At 39.6% G+C, this 15,685-nt stretch overlaps 1 protein-coding gene across 2 annotated transcripts in view; it reads right to left on the bottom strand.

Annotated features, from left to right (window-relative positions):
• LOC132824991 (sortilin-like) overlaps positions 1-15,685 on the bottom strand; it is a 116,307-nt gene that overhangs the window by 31,416 nt on the left and 69,206 nt on the right. For both annotated transcript variants that reach the window (XM_060839945.1, XM_060839944.1), the window contains exons 9-15: positions 14,045-14,128; positions 11,332-11,392; positions 9,064-9,219; positions 6,713-6,816; positions 1,626-1,728; positions 1,338-1,509; positions 696-889 (exon numbers count right to left, since the gene is read on the bottom strand). In XM_060839945.1, coding sequence (XP_060695928.1) covers positions 696-889; positions 1,338-1,509; positions 1,626-1,728; positions 6,713-6,816; positions 9,064-9,219; positions 11,332-11,392; positions 14,045-14,128 — 874 coding nt within the window. The remainder of the gene's footprint in view (positions 1-695; positions 890-1,337; positions 1,510-1,625; positions 1,729-6,712; positions 6,817-9,063; positions 9,220-11,331; positions 11,393-14,044; positions 14,129-15,685) is intronic.

Genomic DNA, 15,685 nt, shown 5'->3' with positions numbered 1-15,685 from the left:
CAATGAAGTAGCTGAAGGTGGCTGGGCCTGAGCAACTACCCTTAGGATCTTCTGCAGAAATATCCTACAGATCAACAACTGCAGCCATTTTCATTTGCGCTGGTATGACTCCAACCAGCAAAGAGTTTTTCCCCTAATACCCACTAATTGCAACTTTGTTTGGGCCCCTGGACGGCTTGGTCAAATGAGGCTTTGATGTCAAGAATTGACACTTCCACCTCATCTCATGTTCTTTTCTGGCCCATAATTCTGCTCGGCATAATACAAAGCATTTTTATTCCCTCCATTAATATGCTCTAACTGATCCTTGGCCACCTTGGAGCTTCTGTAAATGCTGAGAGCTTTCTTGGGAATACATTTCTCCTCATTAAACAGAAATGTTCTCATGGCAGGATTGCATATGTCTAAGACACTCCTATCTCCAATTCAGCTAAATGGATCATTGTGGTTACATACTGATCAGCAGTCTCCACACTACTTGAATGCTGAACTAGGGTCCGAGTGCTGAAACTTTATAACAGACCATCTCTCAGACATTTCACATCCAAAAGGAAGTTGGCTGAGTGATTCACGTGTCCCCACCTCTAGTATTCTGAACCCTTTTGCCTTGCATTACTTTAGCACTTGTGCAGCTCCAGGCTGATATATCTCCAGGAGAAATAAGATAATGACCAACAAACATAGTTGTAACTTACAGTCTCTCGTTAGGAGCTCCTCAAAATCGATGGTTATTGACAGCCAAGTTGTTGAATAAATGCTTTCCTGTCTGTATCCCCAGAGACTGATGTTCATTGACTTGGTTCCTGGTTCTGACACAAACCCCACAAATATAAATGAGTCATTTGTGAAGGTATAATCTTTCCAGCATTGTCCTTCATCAGTCGAGTACCTTTTTTAACAAACAAAATGGCTTTAGTTGCTGAAGGTGTCCAAAAAAAATCATACCAAAACAAATATGGATATTAGCTGATGGTCAGCTTCAATCAAGATAAATAGCAAGATCTACTTAAGTGGACTGCATTCTATCTAACTATTTGTCCAGTCTGGCTGAACTGGCTCAAAATTAAACTCACATTTTTAAGGCTAGAGATCAATTTCAGCAGTTTAAAAGTGATTATCCAATAATAGAAAATTTTACACCTTTAATGTCTAAAACAGGCAAACACGCTTCAATCATCCATTTTGCTTAAGAATGCCTCACTGATATACATTTTAAAACTTATGAATGGCTCAGTTTGCTTCAACATCTTTCAGCTGCTAAAAGTTAGATTACTTGCATGTTTAATGTATACAATAAACAAGCATTCAATAATTTGTTTAGAAAGAAAACAACCTACTTTACGGTGTGTATGGCCTTGTCTGGATAGGATTCCACTGCTACAATTAAGCCGCCTGAGTCGAGAATGGCATAAAAGTGTGGGCCAGTCAATGCTTTTGACCATGTATACCCTCCATCATCAGATACATAAACGTCTGGGATCATTGTAGAAATGGCATCTCCTACACTACCTGTCACAATGGATTCACAAAGATAAAGATTTCTCTCATTCATGAACCCAAAGACAAATTGACAGAAAAGGTTAAGCTACAAGTCAAAGCTAAATGTTATTAAAAGGATAACTTACCATGGGCTAAAATCAATCCAATTGCATTTGCGGCACTGAGTGGGGTTAGGGGGACATTCAGGCCCTGGGAGATGCTGTATGTAGCGTGGATGTGAAGGTTACACTATAAGCAAAGACAAGCACTGAATAAGTTACATGGCAGAAATACTGACAAACAGCTCAGTAAATTAATCTTTAGGTTGACTTTGGATCACTGCCTGTTGGATTTTACATGTAACTACTCTGTATTATGTGAGAGCTACAAGAAACAACTGATTTGATATCTTATAGTATTTTCACATAATAGGCCACCTGTAAGTGAACAAAGCACATATAGGAAGTACTTAACACCAGTAAGAAAGCAGTCATACATGCTCAGTGTTACTCTGAAGATTGTTGAATGGAAACAAATTTGTATAAGCTTTAAAAGGACATTTAAACTCTTAACCTTTGGTCAAGGATAACCTTTGTGTAGGTGAGAAATCATGAGAAGAGAAAAGGAGAATTAAACAACTAGAGTTCATGATTCCAAGTAAACCTGTGCGATCTTTGACCTGGAAACTGTACGACAATAAAAATGTGCTATTTCTTTGAAATCTTTTTGGGCAGCACGGTGACTCAGTGGTTAGCACTGCTGCCTCAAAGCACCAGGGACCCAGGTTTGATTCTAGCTTAGGGCGACTGTCTGTGTGGAGTTTGCAGATTCTCCCTGTGTCTGCATGGGTTTCCTCCGGGTGCTCCGGTTTCCTCCCACAGTCCAAAGATGTGCAGGTCAGGTGAATTGGCCACACTAAATTGCCTATAATGTGAGGTGCATTAGTCAGAGGGAAATGAGTCTGGAAAGGTGACTCTTTGGAGGGCCGGTGTGGACTTGTTAGGCCGAAGGGCCTGTTTCCACACTGTAGGGAATCTAATCTAATCTAATCTGAAATGATTTTAAAAAGTGTTTCAAATATTTGCATAAATTGTTATGGAATCAATTGCAAATTTTCTGGAAAGCAAAAGAAATAATCACCTATATGACATAGCAATCTTTGATCTGGCATGAGTTATGAACAGATAATTAAAATACAAAAAAGCAATCTGGCCAGGCAGAGAGGAAAGCACCAGGTAGAACTGTCAATCTGTTTGCTGGTGTAGATAAGATGGCCTCAATGCCCCCCTTCTGCATTATAACAATTCTGTCACTCCACAAAAGCTGAAGGGTAAAGTTGCAGATGCAAGGAGAAAGCAAAGAGAGACAGAAAGAAACATATAATTCATGTGAGGAGAGAACATCAAGTTTCTACGAAAAATGTTGGTTTTCTGTTCGCAAACAAGAGGAAACACAAAGAACTGAAGAAGCCCTTAGGGAAGCAATGGGCAAGCAAACAGGGCTGAATGCTTACAAGTGCTAGAGATAGTTCAAGTATGCAACAGAGGATCAGATCATGATTGAAAGAAAACACTAAAAAGCTGTACCATCAAGATGGATCCAAGTGTTGGGGGTTCAGTGCATTTGCAAGGCATTGGTACAACCAATTAATCCAGGAACAATGGATGGAACACACAGACAAATGAATGCAACTAGAGGGCTGACTTGATTGAATTGGAAAGTCAAATTGCACATGGTGTCACTTTCCTCTGAGCATTGCAGGTGCTTTTTTTAGCTAAGACCAGGCAAGAAATATCTTCATTGTATTGGTTGCTTAAAGTGAACTCTATACCTTTTTATTGATGTATCATTGGCCTGGTAATTCATGGTTAACACAAATTAAAATTAATGTAACTTAAATCAGCATTTACAGAAGTGAAACCTTATTGGTAATTTCTTAATTTAAGCCCTGCTCAGATTAATGAGAAGTTGCAATTGACTTACAATGCCAAAAACCCATAAGCGAAGGCTATCCCCCTTGACTTAGAATCATAAAAATCCTACAGTGTGGAAACAGGCCCTTCAGCCTAGCAAGTCCACAATGACCCTCTGAAGAGTATCCCACCCAGACCTATTCCCCTATTATGCAATACTTACCCCTGACTAATGCACCTAACCTACACATCCCTGAACACTATGGGAAAATTTAGTTTGGTCAATTCACTTAGCTTGCACATCTTTGGATTGTGAGAGGAAACCGGAGTACCTGGAGGAAACCCACGCAGACACAGGGAGAAAGCGCAAACTTCACATAGACAGTTGCCCAAGGCTGGAAATGAACCTGGGTCCCTGAGGCAGCAGTGCTAACCACTTAGCCACTGCTGTCCTAGTTGTTAGGGTTTTGAAGTTGGCTATGGAAGTTGCCCATATTTCTCTCCTTGCAACAGCAAAAAGCTTCTGTTCTCTCTCTCTCTGCCAGAATTTTCTCTTGATGTTCTTTTCTCCTGGACTGGAGAAACATTGCATGGGAAACAAATCTATTTGACTGAATTTGCCTTTGCCAAGGGTGTGTTTATAGGATGTTACTACACTGGAACAGTTAATGTTTAGTAGTTAAGTAATCTATTATTGTGTTAAGTTTTTCAACAGAGTTAAAGCTGTACCAATTCTTCTTTCTTTTGTTTGTATTTTAACTGTAGGGTAAGAATGAAGAATGCTTTGCTTAAAGTAGAGTAGTGTAACCAATCGAATTACATTTGGAACACAGCACCTTACACTTGCCTTTAAATAAGTTAAAAATTAGAATAGGCCGGTTCCTTGATATGTTTGAAGGGAGTTTGGTCTCCAGAACACCATTCACCATACTGACTTGGAAATATATCAATGTTTCTTCAGTAGTGCTGGGTCAAAATTCTGGAACTCCCTCCCCAGTGGCATTTGACTGAAACCTACTGACCACCATGACCAGGTTCTGAGATTTTGAGCTTACACTAAATGACATAGCAAGACAGCAGTAATATGGGCCTGGTACCTCTGGCTGACATGGCAAAGTGCAAAATGGCAAGGTAGGACAATGCAAGCCAGAGGTGCTCTGAGCATCCAGACAGACTCAGAATAAGTGAGCCCAAATACAGCAAATGGAAAGCACAATTGATGCAACCTGGTCCAGTCCGAACAAAAACAATTACAAATGCTGAAGATCTGAAATGAAAACAAATTACTGACGAAACTCAGCAAGTCTGGTAGAATCTGTTGGAAGAAATCAGAGTTATCATTTCAAGACCACTGAATCTTCATCAGAACTGATAGCAGGTGGGAAAAAAATGGTACTTAGACTGAAGGCAAGGTTAGTTGTTGGGAGTGGGATGCAGGGGTTGATGGGAGAGGGGTGGGACACCAGGTAGGTGAAGATGGAGCTGAGAGACAGAGAAAGAAAGCAAGAAAGAAAGCAAAAAAGAAAGTGTGAGAGCGAAAACAAGAGAGACAGAGACAGAGAGAATGACAGAGAAACAAAGGGAGACAGACAGAGAGAGGTGAAAGGGTTAAGAAAACAACAGGATTATGGATGGCTGGCCAGGACAGAAGCGAAGTTGAATAAGTCATAATGAGGGGAGCACAGAATGGGTAGTTTATGCTGAAAGCAAACCATGTAATATCATAATAAGCCCAAGACGGGGCGAAAATGGGTGACAGTGAAAAAAGCAATCAATGTCATAACAGGACTGGATATAGGGATGAGTAAAAACATGGAAGCATGGAATAAGGTTCTAAGGTTAGTTACTGAACTCAATGTTGAGTCCCAGAAGTTGCAGAAAATGAGTTACTGTTCTTTGACCTTGCACTTGAAGCACACTGAAACACTGCTATAATCCTGTGATAAAAATGTTGGCATGGAAAACAGTGGTGTATTGAAATGGCAGGCAACTGAAAGCACTGGGTCATTTTTATAGGTGGAGCATAGCTGTTCTGCAACGTGGTCACTTGGACGGCATTTCGGCTCCTCACTGTAGAGAAGACCACACTGTGAACAGCGAATACTGTTGACTAGGCTGGATGAAGTGCAGGTAAATCGCTATTTCACCTAGAATGTCGAGGGCCTTGGACAGTGAGGAGTTAGGAGGTAAAATGGGTAGAACTTACACCTTCTGCGATTGCATGGGAAGGTACTGTGAGGATGTGGGTTTCTGTTAAGAATGGAAGAGGAGTAAACATGGGTGCCCTGGAAGTAACAGACCCTGCAGAATGCTGACAAAGGAGGGAATAAGAATGTTTCTGGTTGTGCCATCCTGCTTGAGGTGATGAAAATGGCAGTCACACTTCTTTGGATGTGGGAGGTTGCTGGAGTGATACGTGAGGACTGGGAACACCATACTTATTTTGAGATGCCTGACAATTTGTTATGCTCCAACATATGGCACCCTAAAACAGAAGGAACCACCTCGTGTGGGTGAACATATAGGTAATTTCTAATTTCATATGGATGCTCTGCAAAGACAACAAGTAGAAGCAAAGCATTTTTAAGTCTGACAAGCAACATTATAGATTCCTAAAGCTGTTACATCATCAGAAATGTTGAGCAGTCACTCAGAAACTTCACTGAGATATTGATCATCGAAAAGATCAGAAAAATATCTTTCACAAATGAATTGACTTGAATAGGAGACTTTTGTTTTATAATATTTTATTTTGTTCTAATAAGGGCACAAGTAACAAATAATTAAACTGAACCTGACGACAGGAGAATTGAGTCCCCTTGCTTCTGGACTGAGTCAGATGCTAAAACAAAGTACCTTCGACAAATGGCATAGACGTCCACATATTGAAAGTGCAGCCCTTGAAAAGGCTTCAACTGGCTGACAGTGCACTGTTTTGTACACGATGGCACTGCATACTTATAATTTGTGAAAATCCTCTGAGTTACCCTCACAAGCAACCATGTGTGGCAGATTGCTCTGTGGTTGCAATTAGGCTTCACGCCATGGTGAATCTCTCAGCATTTCCCACCGCTGGACACCTTGGATGAATGAGGGAAGAAGTTAAGGTTGGACAGCCGCTGCAAGGTCAGAACTGGCACTTCAATCATTGACAGCTACATACAGTGAGCAACATGCCCTAACTTCAATATAGTCATGCTTGGAGAGAAAGCAAGCAGCAACAATTGGAACTGCGCTCCCTGATCACCAAGTGCCACTGAATTGCCATTGAAGCACTACCAGAAAAGGATGCTTTATAACAGCAAATCTTTTGTACTAACCATCTTTGAATCCTTGGTTGTGCCACAATGACTATTGTCCGGCTTTTTCAAAGGTTTCCACTCGCCTCCACTGTCAAATGTAATCACTGATCGAATACTGTTATCTACAAATGTGTTGAAAGGGAGGTTATTAGCAGGAGAAGAAGCTCCATGACTTTGCTGATGATTACTTGAGAGAAAATGCATTTATGTAATGACAGGAATGTTAAACCACTGCTGAACAAGTTTATTACAGGGTGTCTTAATCAGCAGTACAGTGCCGTCAAGGTATTTGTGAAAGGACCAGCTGGACTCCAATGGTTTCTCCAATGTAGAAAGCACCACACACTTGCAAGCGTGATGACACATTCCCATTTTTCACAGACAGTATCTGGCTGTGAAAGAGTCCCTAAGCAAACAATGTTCCCTTATTCACCTAACATGTCCCTGAATGAAGATTCTAATCAGTAAGAGCTGAATTTGTTCACATCAGTTGCCGTGTGGCGTTGCCCTGGGATCAATCAACAAAATGGAGAGTGTGGCTTTCAGATGTCTCTCTTACTGCATTCTCCAGTTCTCGCCATCTCAGTATCATCTTTTCGCATCTGCTCTCCTCAATTAATTAGTTCTTCAGCTTGTCTCCACTGCCTCTCTAATTAGACAATGGAAGGGAGTGGACAGAAGTGACAGTGGCTTTAGTGAGAATCACAGTAAGCAGAAAAAAATCTGGGAGCTACAATGGGGGTAGCACCACGCTACAACACTGCAGCCTGGGATCACTCAAGGTCAATAATAATTGGGTAGGAATAAGGGATCAAAGAAGGTGCTGACAATAATCATGAAGGGTGTAAGGTATATACCTGGCAGCACTGAAAGGGAAGGGGCTGGAGATTCACATGTTCCAGACACAAAGAGTGGAAGTACTGAAGGTAAAAGTGTGGAAATCAGGATAAGTTATTATGGGAGACAGAATATTGTTTGAGTTCTGAGAGTGCTGGGCATGCAAGAGCTTCAGAAGTAGTTTAAAAAAAAACTCTGGGAGAAACAAACAAACAGTCTTAATTGCTGTTTACATGGTTGACATCTCCTAGTCCAAGTCCTGTAAAAGTTTGGGCACTAGAGTCTGTGGTTTTTTTAGTTAAACTACAGCAAACTTTGTTTTATCTGACACCTTATGAATGGGCACTCTTGATAAACAGGCAAAAATTGTATACCTCAAAGACAAGAAGTTGACTGTATTACCATGGTCTAACGCGATGTATGAGTAGTCACTTGAAGATGTGCATGAGAAGGCTCTCTGCTGGCAAGTTTTATTTAGGGTAATGTTGCATTATTATTTAAGTGATTTATGCAATAAATACAGTAAAACAATGATGTGTATACCCCCTGCATTACAGTTCTATTACTTAGTCTGTGTTTTTACATTGATTATGTGGATCTCTTGATCACCCGGAATATTTGTTCAACTGGGACACTTCTGGTCTCACAGGTGCCAGTTAATAAAACGTTTGCAATATACATATGCTTATACAAAATAAAGATCCGACCTCCATCGGCAAACTGTGAAGATATGCAAGAGTTGCACTTAATTGGATTGCACCCCTTATTTGAGGTTACACCGCAAGTATCAATATCGGAGTGCAGACTTTATGCAACTGTGCTATTTACAATAGCAGAGTTGTAAATTCTTTAAATTCACCCTTTGGTATTAAATAAACGGGAAATATAAATTCTGGCCACAATCCTCTTTAGGCATCAACATAATTCACCATGATGCACATCATGCTCTTTTTTTGAAGCCTCTCTTCATGGACTTCAGCCCTGAGGGACTGCTACAGTTTTGAAGGCATGGTCATTCAGATAAACATTAAACAGAGCCTCCAAGTGCCACCTCATTTGAACACCAAGATCCCATGCTACTATTTTGAAAAGGAACATGGGAATTCCCCATTAGCTTGGCCAATATTTATTTCTCATACAACATCTCTAAATCATTACTTGGCCATCATCTCTGTTTGTGAGACAATACTGCACACAAATTGGCTTTCATTCTTCTTACTTGCAATAGGAACAGCACTTTCAAAATACTTAGTTGTTGCAAAACACTTTGGGCCATCTCCAAGTTGCGAAAGAGACTATATAAAAGGAAGTCTTGCCTTCCCTTACAAGCCAAGTATTCACGAACTGTCAAAAGGCTTATTAACTCAAATCTGATTTACTTATGGATTTCTGAAGATGAGATACTTGAATTCTGCTTCATAAACACACTTTAAAGCTATCTTCAAACATTCTGAAAAAATATGGGCAGAGTGACTAGCTTAAAAGTAGAAAGCTTTACTTTAATTAAAAAGACCAGGAAACTGTATTTTTACCTTCATCCAGCACACTGGTGATGTAGACTCCACGTAGTGACGTAACATTTGTAAAATCAGTTGTGCCACTTGTGTCTGAAAACAAGTGACGCTCCAGAGACTTGGAGAATAGAATTCCTCGATCATCAGAAGTGTAGATTGTACCAAACCCAGTATCTAATGAAAAAACATTAAACTTTAAACAGTTGTGTATGAAATCTTCCATTTAAAACATGTTTGCTAAAGAGACAATATTACAATGTTTCCTCGTGATAGGTCTCAGTTCAAAATTCCCAGTGAGACCTCATTCAATCTATCCAAAGTACAATAATATCTACATATAAATTGAGGAAAACTACCCAGGACATGGCGGAGGTTTTTCTAAGAACTATTGTGCATGCATATGGCTTTCAACAAATGAAGAACAACCATGATGCAGAATCAAAATACTGTGGGTACCGGATGACACATGTTTGCTAAATAAACCACTGACACTTATTAATTGGGGTTGGGTGCTGCCATCAATACTCTCCAATACTGAAATGAAGAGCCTGTTCAATTCTCAGTATTAGAGGATGAACCATTTGCAAATCTCAGAATGTCGCTTATTACTTGAGACCATTGTAACTTGCACTTATTGCTTAGTTAGACAATCAGGAGCCAGAGGTGACATGTCTCACTCAATCAGAATCTGGAGCTGGACTCCTCAAACTCTAACTAAGACTGACAGACATCAACAAATGAAGTGCAGAGCAATGCAATCACCAACGTTAACCCCTTTGGAACAATTACACCATCCAACCCTGGAAAGCAGAAATAATTACCAGGTGCTCCAAATAACCAGCAAGTCATTAACCTGTGAGCAACACACTTCAAAGTTGCCGATTTCCAACATTGCTAACAATTTGCTACTAAACTCTTAATCCTGCTTTTACTTTCATTTCTTTTTGTCCAGAGTGTCAGAGAAACCAGATTCTCCACTTTCAGGACTGCCAAATAGTTGCATATTGATCCCTGACTTCAAATACCAATGGGCACTGTGTTCAGTTGATACTGACATCCAAGATGAAGTAATCTTTCTTCAGTTCTTGTTCTTTGCTGCCAGTGTTGTATTATTACATTTTATGGTACCTGAGAAAAGAGGCAACCTTGACTCCCAAATTTAATTAGCCGTCAAATGGGTCAATGGACTGAGAAGTGGCAGATGGAGTGTAATTTAGATAAATGTGAGATGCTGCATTTTGGAAAGGCAAATCATTGCAGGACTTGTACACTTAACGGTAAGGTCCTGGGGAGTGTTGCTGAACAAAGAGACCTTGGAGTGCAGATTCATAGTTCCTTGAAAATGAAGTCACAGATAGATAGGATAGTGAAGACATTTGGCATGCTTTCCTTTATCAGTCAGAGCATTGAGTACAACAGTTAGGGGGATCATGTTGCGGCTGTACAGAACATTGGTTAGGTCACTTCTGGAATATTGTGTGCAATTCTGGTCTCCCTCCGACTGGAAGGAGGTTGTCAAACTTAAAAGAGTTCAGAAAAAAATTACAAGGACGTTGCCAGGGTTGGAGGATTTAGCTGTAGGGAAATGCTGAATAGGCTGGAGTAGTTTTCCCTGGAGCATCGAAGGCTGAAGGGTGACCTTATAGAGGTTTATAAAGTCATGAGTGGCATGGATAGGATAAACAGACAAAGTCGAATCGCTGGGGTAGGGGATGCCAGAACTAGAGAGCATAGGTTTAGGGTGAGAAGGGAAAGCTTTAAAAGGGACCTAAGGAGCAAGCTTTTCACACAGAGGGTGGTGTGTGTTTGGAATGAGTTGCCAGAGGAAGTTGTGGAGGCTTGTACAATTGCAACATTTAAAAAGCATCTGGATGGGTATATGAATTGGAGGGGTTTAGAGAGATATGGGCCAGGTGCTGGCAAATAGGACTAGATTAATTTGGAAAGCTGGTCAGCATGGATGAGTTAGACTGAAGGGTCTGTTTCCGTGCTGTACTTCTCTATGACTCTAACCCACAGTCCAGGAAGCTCTGATTTCAATAATGAAAAGGTAACCATCCTATGGAACTCTAGCTAACCACACTGACACACCTGAAACAAGTGTGAATGCAACCTTTTGTCTACAACATTGCTCAAACATCAACACAAAAAGGTCAGGACTGTAATTGGCCATTTTCATTCTGATACATTGATGCATATACACATTCACACACACATAATGATTAGTATACTTATTGAACAAGTGTGCAATTTTTTTTAAAACACGTGAACTTAAATATTACTTACTGCCAGGTTCATCCACATGCATGAAGATCATTTCACTGTCTGCAGCAAGTATAGAGTAAAACTGGAAAACAGAGCACCCACTTAAGATTACTCATGTCAGCGCTTGCCTTTCTTCACAGGTACACACATTGCATTTGCTTTGAATATGAAAAGGATAGACTTTAGCTCCATACTAAGTGATTAGATCATTTGCTTTGTTTTCCAATAATTTCTCTCCAAAGAAAAGAAAAATTATCTTAAAGACATAATAAAAGCCTGAAATACATTAGAAGCCCACCGACAGGTGGTTAGACAGGCTTGCATTTAATATACTGTACATTCCTTCCAGTGACTTTATCCATCTTTGCACCTGATACATGAAGCTCTTTCCCTCTGTCAGAGGGTGACAAAAACTGCTTGGATCACAAAGCACTTCTTTTTACCTGTATAAATTGCCCCTTGTCAACATCTATTTCCCCTCATTTTCTTGGGCTATAAAGTAAGAGTGAATAGAAATAAACTCTTTTGATTAGAAATACGATTACAAATCAATGTATTCCCTCTGTGGTTCTAGCAGCATCTGTGAAGAATGAATGTTTTGAGTCTGAAGACAACTCTTCAGAGTACAGTAGTTACAAAGTCATAACAGATTGTAACAATTTAAATGTTTCTCTCTCCATATTGCCAGACCTCACGGGTCGCTCCAGCACTTGGCTTTTATTTCAGATTTCCAGCAGCTGCAGTTCTTTGCTTTTATATACAGGGGTAATCCTGTGATTCTGCTTTATTAATCACAAATTACAACAATAACCTTATACAGCAAACCTTCATGTTTTCTCTAGATGAAGAAAAATCTTAAAATTTCACAATCCCACCATACCACACTATACAGTTCTCTTGTATTCAAACACATGAAATCCTGTCACATCTGATGTCAATATTTAAACACAGCAGCAAGAAAATCAGTGATATAGAAAGAGAGTGGAAAGTAGATCAGCCATAATACAGCAGGTCAAGGTTGAACAGCTACACAGTTCATCTCTACTCCATGTTCGAATGTTCTTAAACTCTTGTTGGCAAGAAGAAAAAGACCCAGGAGATTGAACAAGATAACAAATCATCGCAGTTACATTAGGGCAGTAAACGCAACAATACAAGTTGTTTAAATGCAATCTCTGACCTCTGGTGGAGACAGTGAGTACAAATTGGATGTTGCTGGGGAACATGGAGAAGTGTGGCTAAATACAACAGACGCTTCATGGGTGACACCAGCTACATTGATAATTTGAAGCACAACTGTGAAGCAAACTAACAGATTTCAATTGCAGAATTGTTTACCACCAATACAAAAACAAGAATTTATAATTTCATCTTTGCAATTAGAAGTTAAAAAATAGCAGTAAAAAAAAGGTCCAGTGGTATTTTTAATTAAATATTCAACAGGAAATACCAGCAAAGAAACTGATGTGAGAGGACAACTGTATGAATAAAATTAAGGATAAGGAAAATAAGGAGCACACGATGCACAAAAATCCAAAGAATCAACGTAATGAATCTAATTAATGGTCTACACCACTGAGCATATGACAAACACTCAAGGGAACTTGCAAATTATGTCTGTGAGCCCTTCTTTATCGCTTGGTATGTCAGCAAGTTCCCCAATAACAGACCTACTTGTGAAGCCTTTCCTCACAATTGCTCAGAGAAAAAGATTCTGAAATGGTCCCTCCCACTTGTGAACTGATAAAGAATTTATTCCCTGCCAATCGTTTCGGTTCCTGGTCTCAACTATTCAGACTTGCCCAATACAGCTGGACCCCAACATACCCGAACTTGGAGAGAGGAAGGGAAGCAGCAGCAATATTGACTCTGGGTTCGTCTGTGCTGCACTGATGAAAAAGAGTAGCTTCTACCAACAGAGTGAATATAGCCCAGAATTAAATGCAGACATTTTGAAAGATATCCTTGCTGTCATACACATAATGTTAAAATCATATCTTTGTTCTGATTATATCTATTTGTATGAATTCAGACAGTGTAAATCAGTCTTCAACCAACTCCAAGCTGTCCTCATCCTGAAAATGTAATTCAATGCTTCCAAACCTAAACAAAATTAAGCTTACTGATAAACAGAAGCACTCTTCTGGAATACAGATATTTAAAAAAAGAAAAAAGTGGAATTTTATAGCTCAAAAGGAAGCAATTCAGCTGACTGCTTTTGTGTGTGCTGTCAGAAAAACCTCTCCAATTGGGCTTACTCCATAACCCTTACACAGACCTCCTTATTGCATCATGGAAAGTATAGAAAATAGCAGTTAATAGATATCCATTCTTAGGTCTGGGGGCCAGACTTAATAGCAATAATCTTTAAAGAACATAAACAGAAAGGAAGACTAAAGCAAATTTGAAAGTGGTATAGTATTGAAACACAGGGTAGACAGCGGAATGAGAGGGTGAGAGGATAGGGAAGCAGATGAAGTCAGCAATTCACATGTTGCTGTAAATGTCAGTTATATCTTATGCATCAGATTGTTCATCAAAATGATAGGCAAAGCTGCTGATATTTGTCAAATTATCTCTTGTGGAAAATAAGTCTGATCTATATAATGGCATCCATCTTTTAGTACATTCTATTATCTCACATCCCTCATTTCCTAAAGTTGCTGTTGTTACTGCTTCATAACTTACAAGCAGTCAGTAGACTGAAAGGGAGGTACGATTTCGTTGAATTTACCTGATCATGGCTAACAGGAGGTAGCTGAGCTTTATTCCAAGTTTCACCCTGATCAGCAGATACATAAACAGATCTGGGCAGCGACTGAAAATAAAAAAAATAATCATGTCATTCACTGTTCAAATGATAATTTTGCCTTTTAAAGATATGCCTAACTGTACACACACACACTAGTTACATACCAAATGTATCAAAATGAATAAGTAAAATTAGACAAATCAATCAGTGCACTGGAGTTCAGAGATTTGAATTAAGGTTTGAGTAAATTCTCTTAGATGTGAAATGCACACAGGGTAAATTACTTGAACGATTTAAAAACAATATTGAATTAATTCCAAACTTTGCTCAGTGATGCTTTGATTTTAATTTGAGACAATTACAAAGACTTTAGTGTCAGAGACTGTGCAAGTGAACATGTTACAAATCTATTGCTTTTCACACTAACTAGAAACTGTAACATGTGAAGAGGTAATCAAAGATATTCAATGTAGAATTTGAAATGCCAAGTACGATACTACAGTCTGCAAATGCATGCCATAATTAACACAAGAAACACAACAGCTTGACAAAAAACAGACACTAAGGGGAAATATTGGCAGAGCAGATCCAAAGCTTAGTCAAAGAAGGCCATTAAGTAACACGTGCACTTGCCTTAGCTGTTTTACATTTTATCAGTCTATTAATACTGGGATTCCATGATACACAAATCAAAACATTCACTGTTACTGAAAAGCAGATTTATTTCAGCTGACTTCAACAGAACTACCAACACTTTTCCATCTGTGAAAAACGTGCTGCTTCTGCTCTGTGCTTTCTTACGGAATAACCAAGGTGGACTTGGAACTTGCCACATGATGTAACAAAGAGAGAAGACCACATGCTTTATGCCCATCTTCTGCATCAGTACCAGAGCAGTAATGACTCGTAAAGGGAAGTATAATATATCTGTGCTAATTCACCTTGCACGCACAGACTTCACCATATTCCATGCACTTTGCACTAAGTGGTGTGTTGTGGGAGATTAGAAATGTTGCTTTTGCAGGTGGGGGTGGGGGGGGGGGGGCGGTGTTAATTCTTGTAGCATGTAGCATACTTAAGGCTAAGACTTTAATGAATTATAGAGGGTCTTTTAAAGAAAATAATTTTAAACTAGGAAATAACTTTAAAGGGTTGTAGCTGACACAAAAAGAAACAGCAAGAGCATTTCACAATAAAGCTTATAGTCTGATAAGAGAAACTGGATAAAAGAACAAGCTGTAACAAACAAGGAACAAAGAATGCAGACAAGGACAGCAGGATGGCCAGATAAGAAAATAACTAACAAGTGAGGTAATCGGCTTATGATAGGATGGGAAAAGGGAGGTGTGATTCTGCAACTTGTAAATTAAATAATAATGCTAACAGGCTCTGTTTTCGCGCGCATTTCTGCTTGATTGCAGAAGCATCCGGTTCTTGCAAGACTGTAATAAATTGTTGTTTCCAAGGCTTTGTCTTAGGCTGATTGATTGGTGAGTGAGTTCTGTTTCTCACAATTTGGGGGCCTTGTTCGGGATCCAAAACTCCGACAGCTCGACACTGTTGGGATGACAGGGGAGGTGCACCTCGCCGATTTCAGTGATCTCCGACTCCCTTGCTTGTCGT

This window comes from Hemiscyllium ocellatum, chromosome 19, assembly GCF_020745735.1.
Source record: "Hemiscyllium ocellatum isolate sHemOce1 chromosome 19, sHemOce1.pat.X.cur, whole genome shotgun sequence".
NCBI lineage: Eukaryota > Metazoa > Chordata > Chondrichthyes > Orectolobiformes > Hemiscylliidae > Hemiscyllium > Hemiscyllium ocellatum.
The sequence above is the reverse complement of the archived record's forward strand: the minus strand, read 5'-3'. Positions and strand labels throughout refer to the sequence as shown.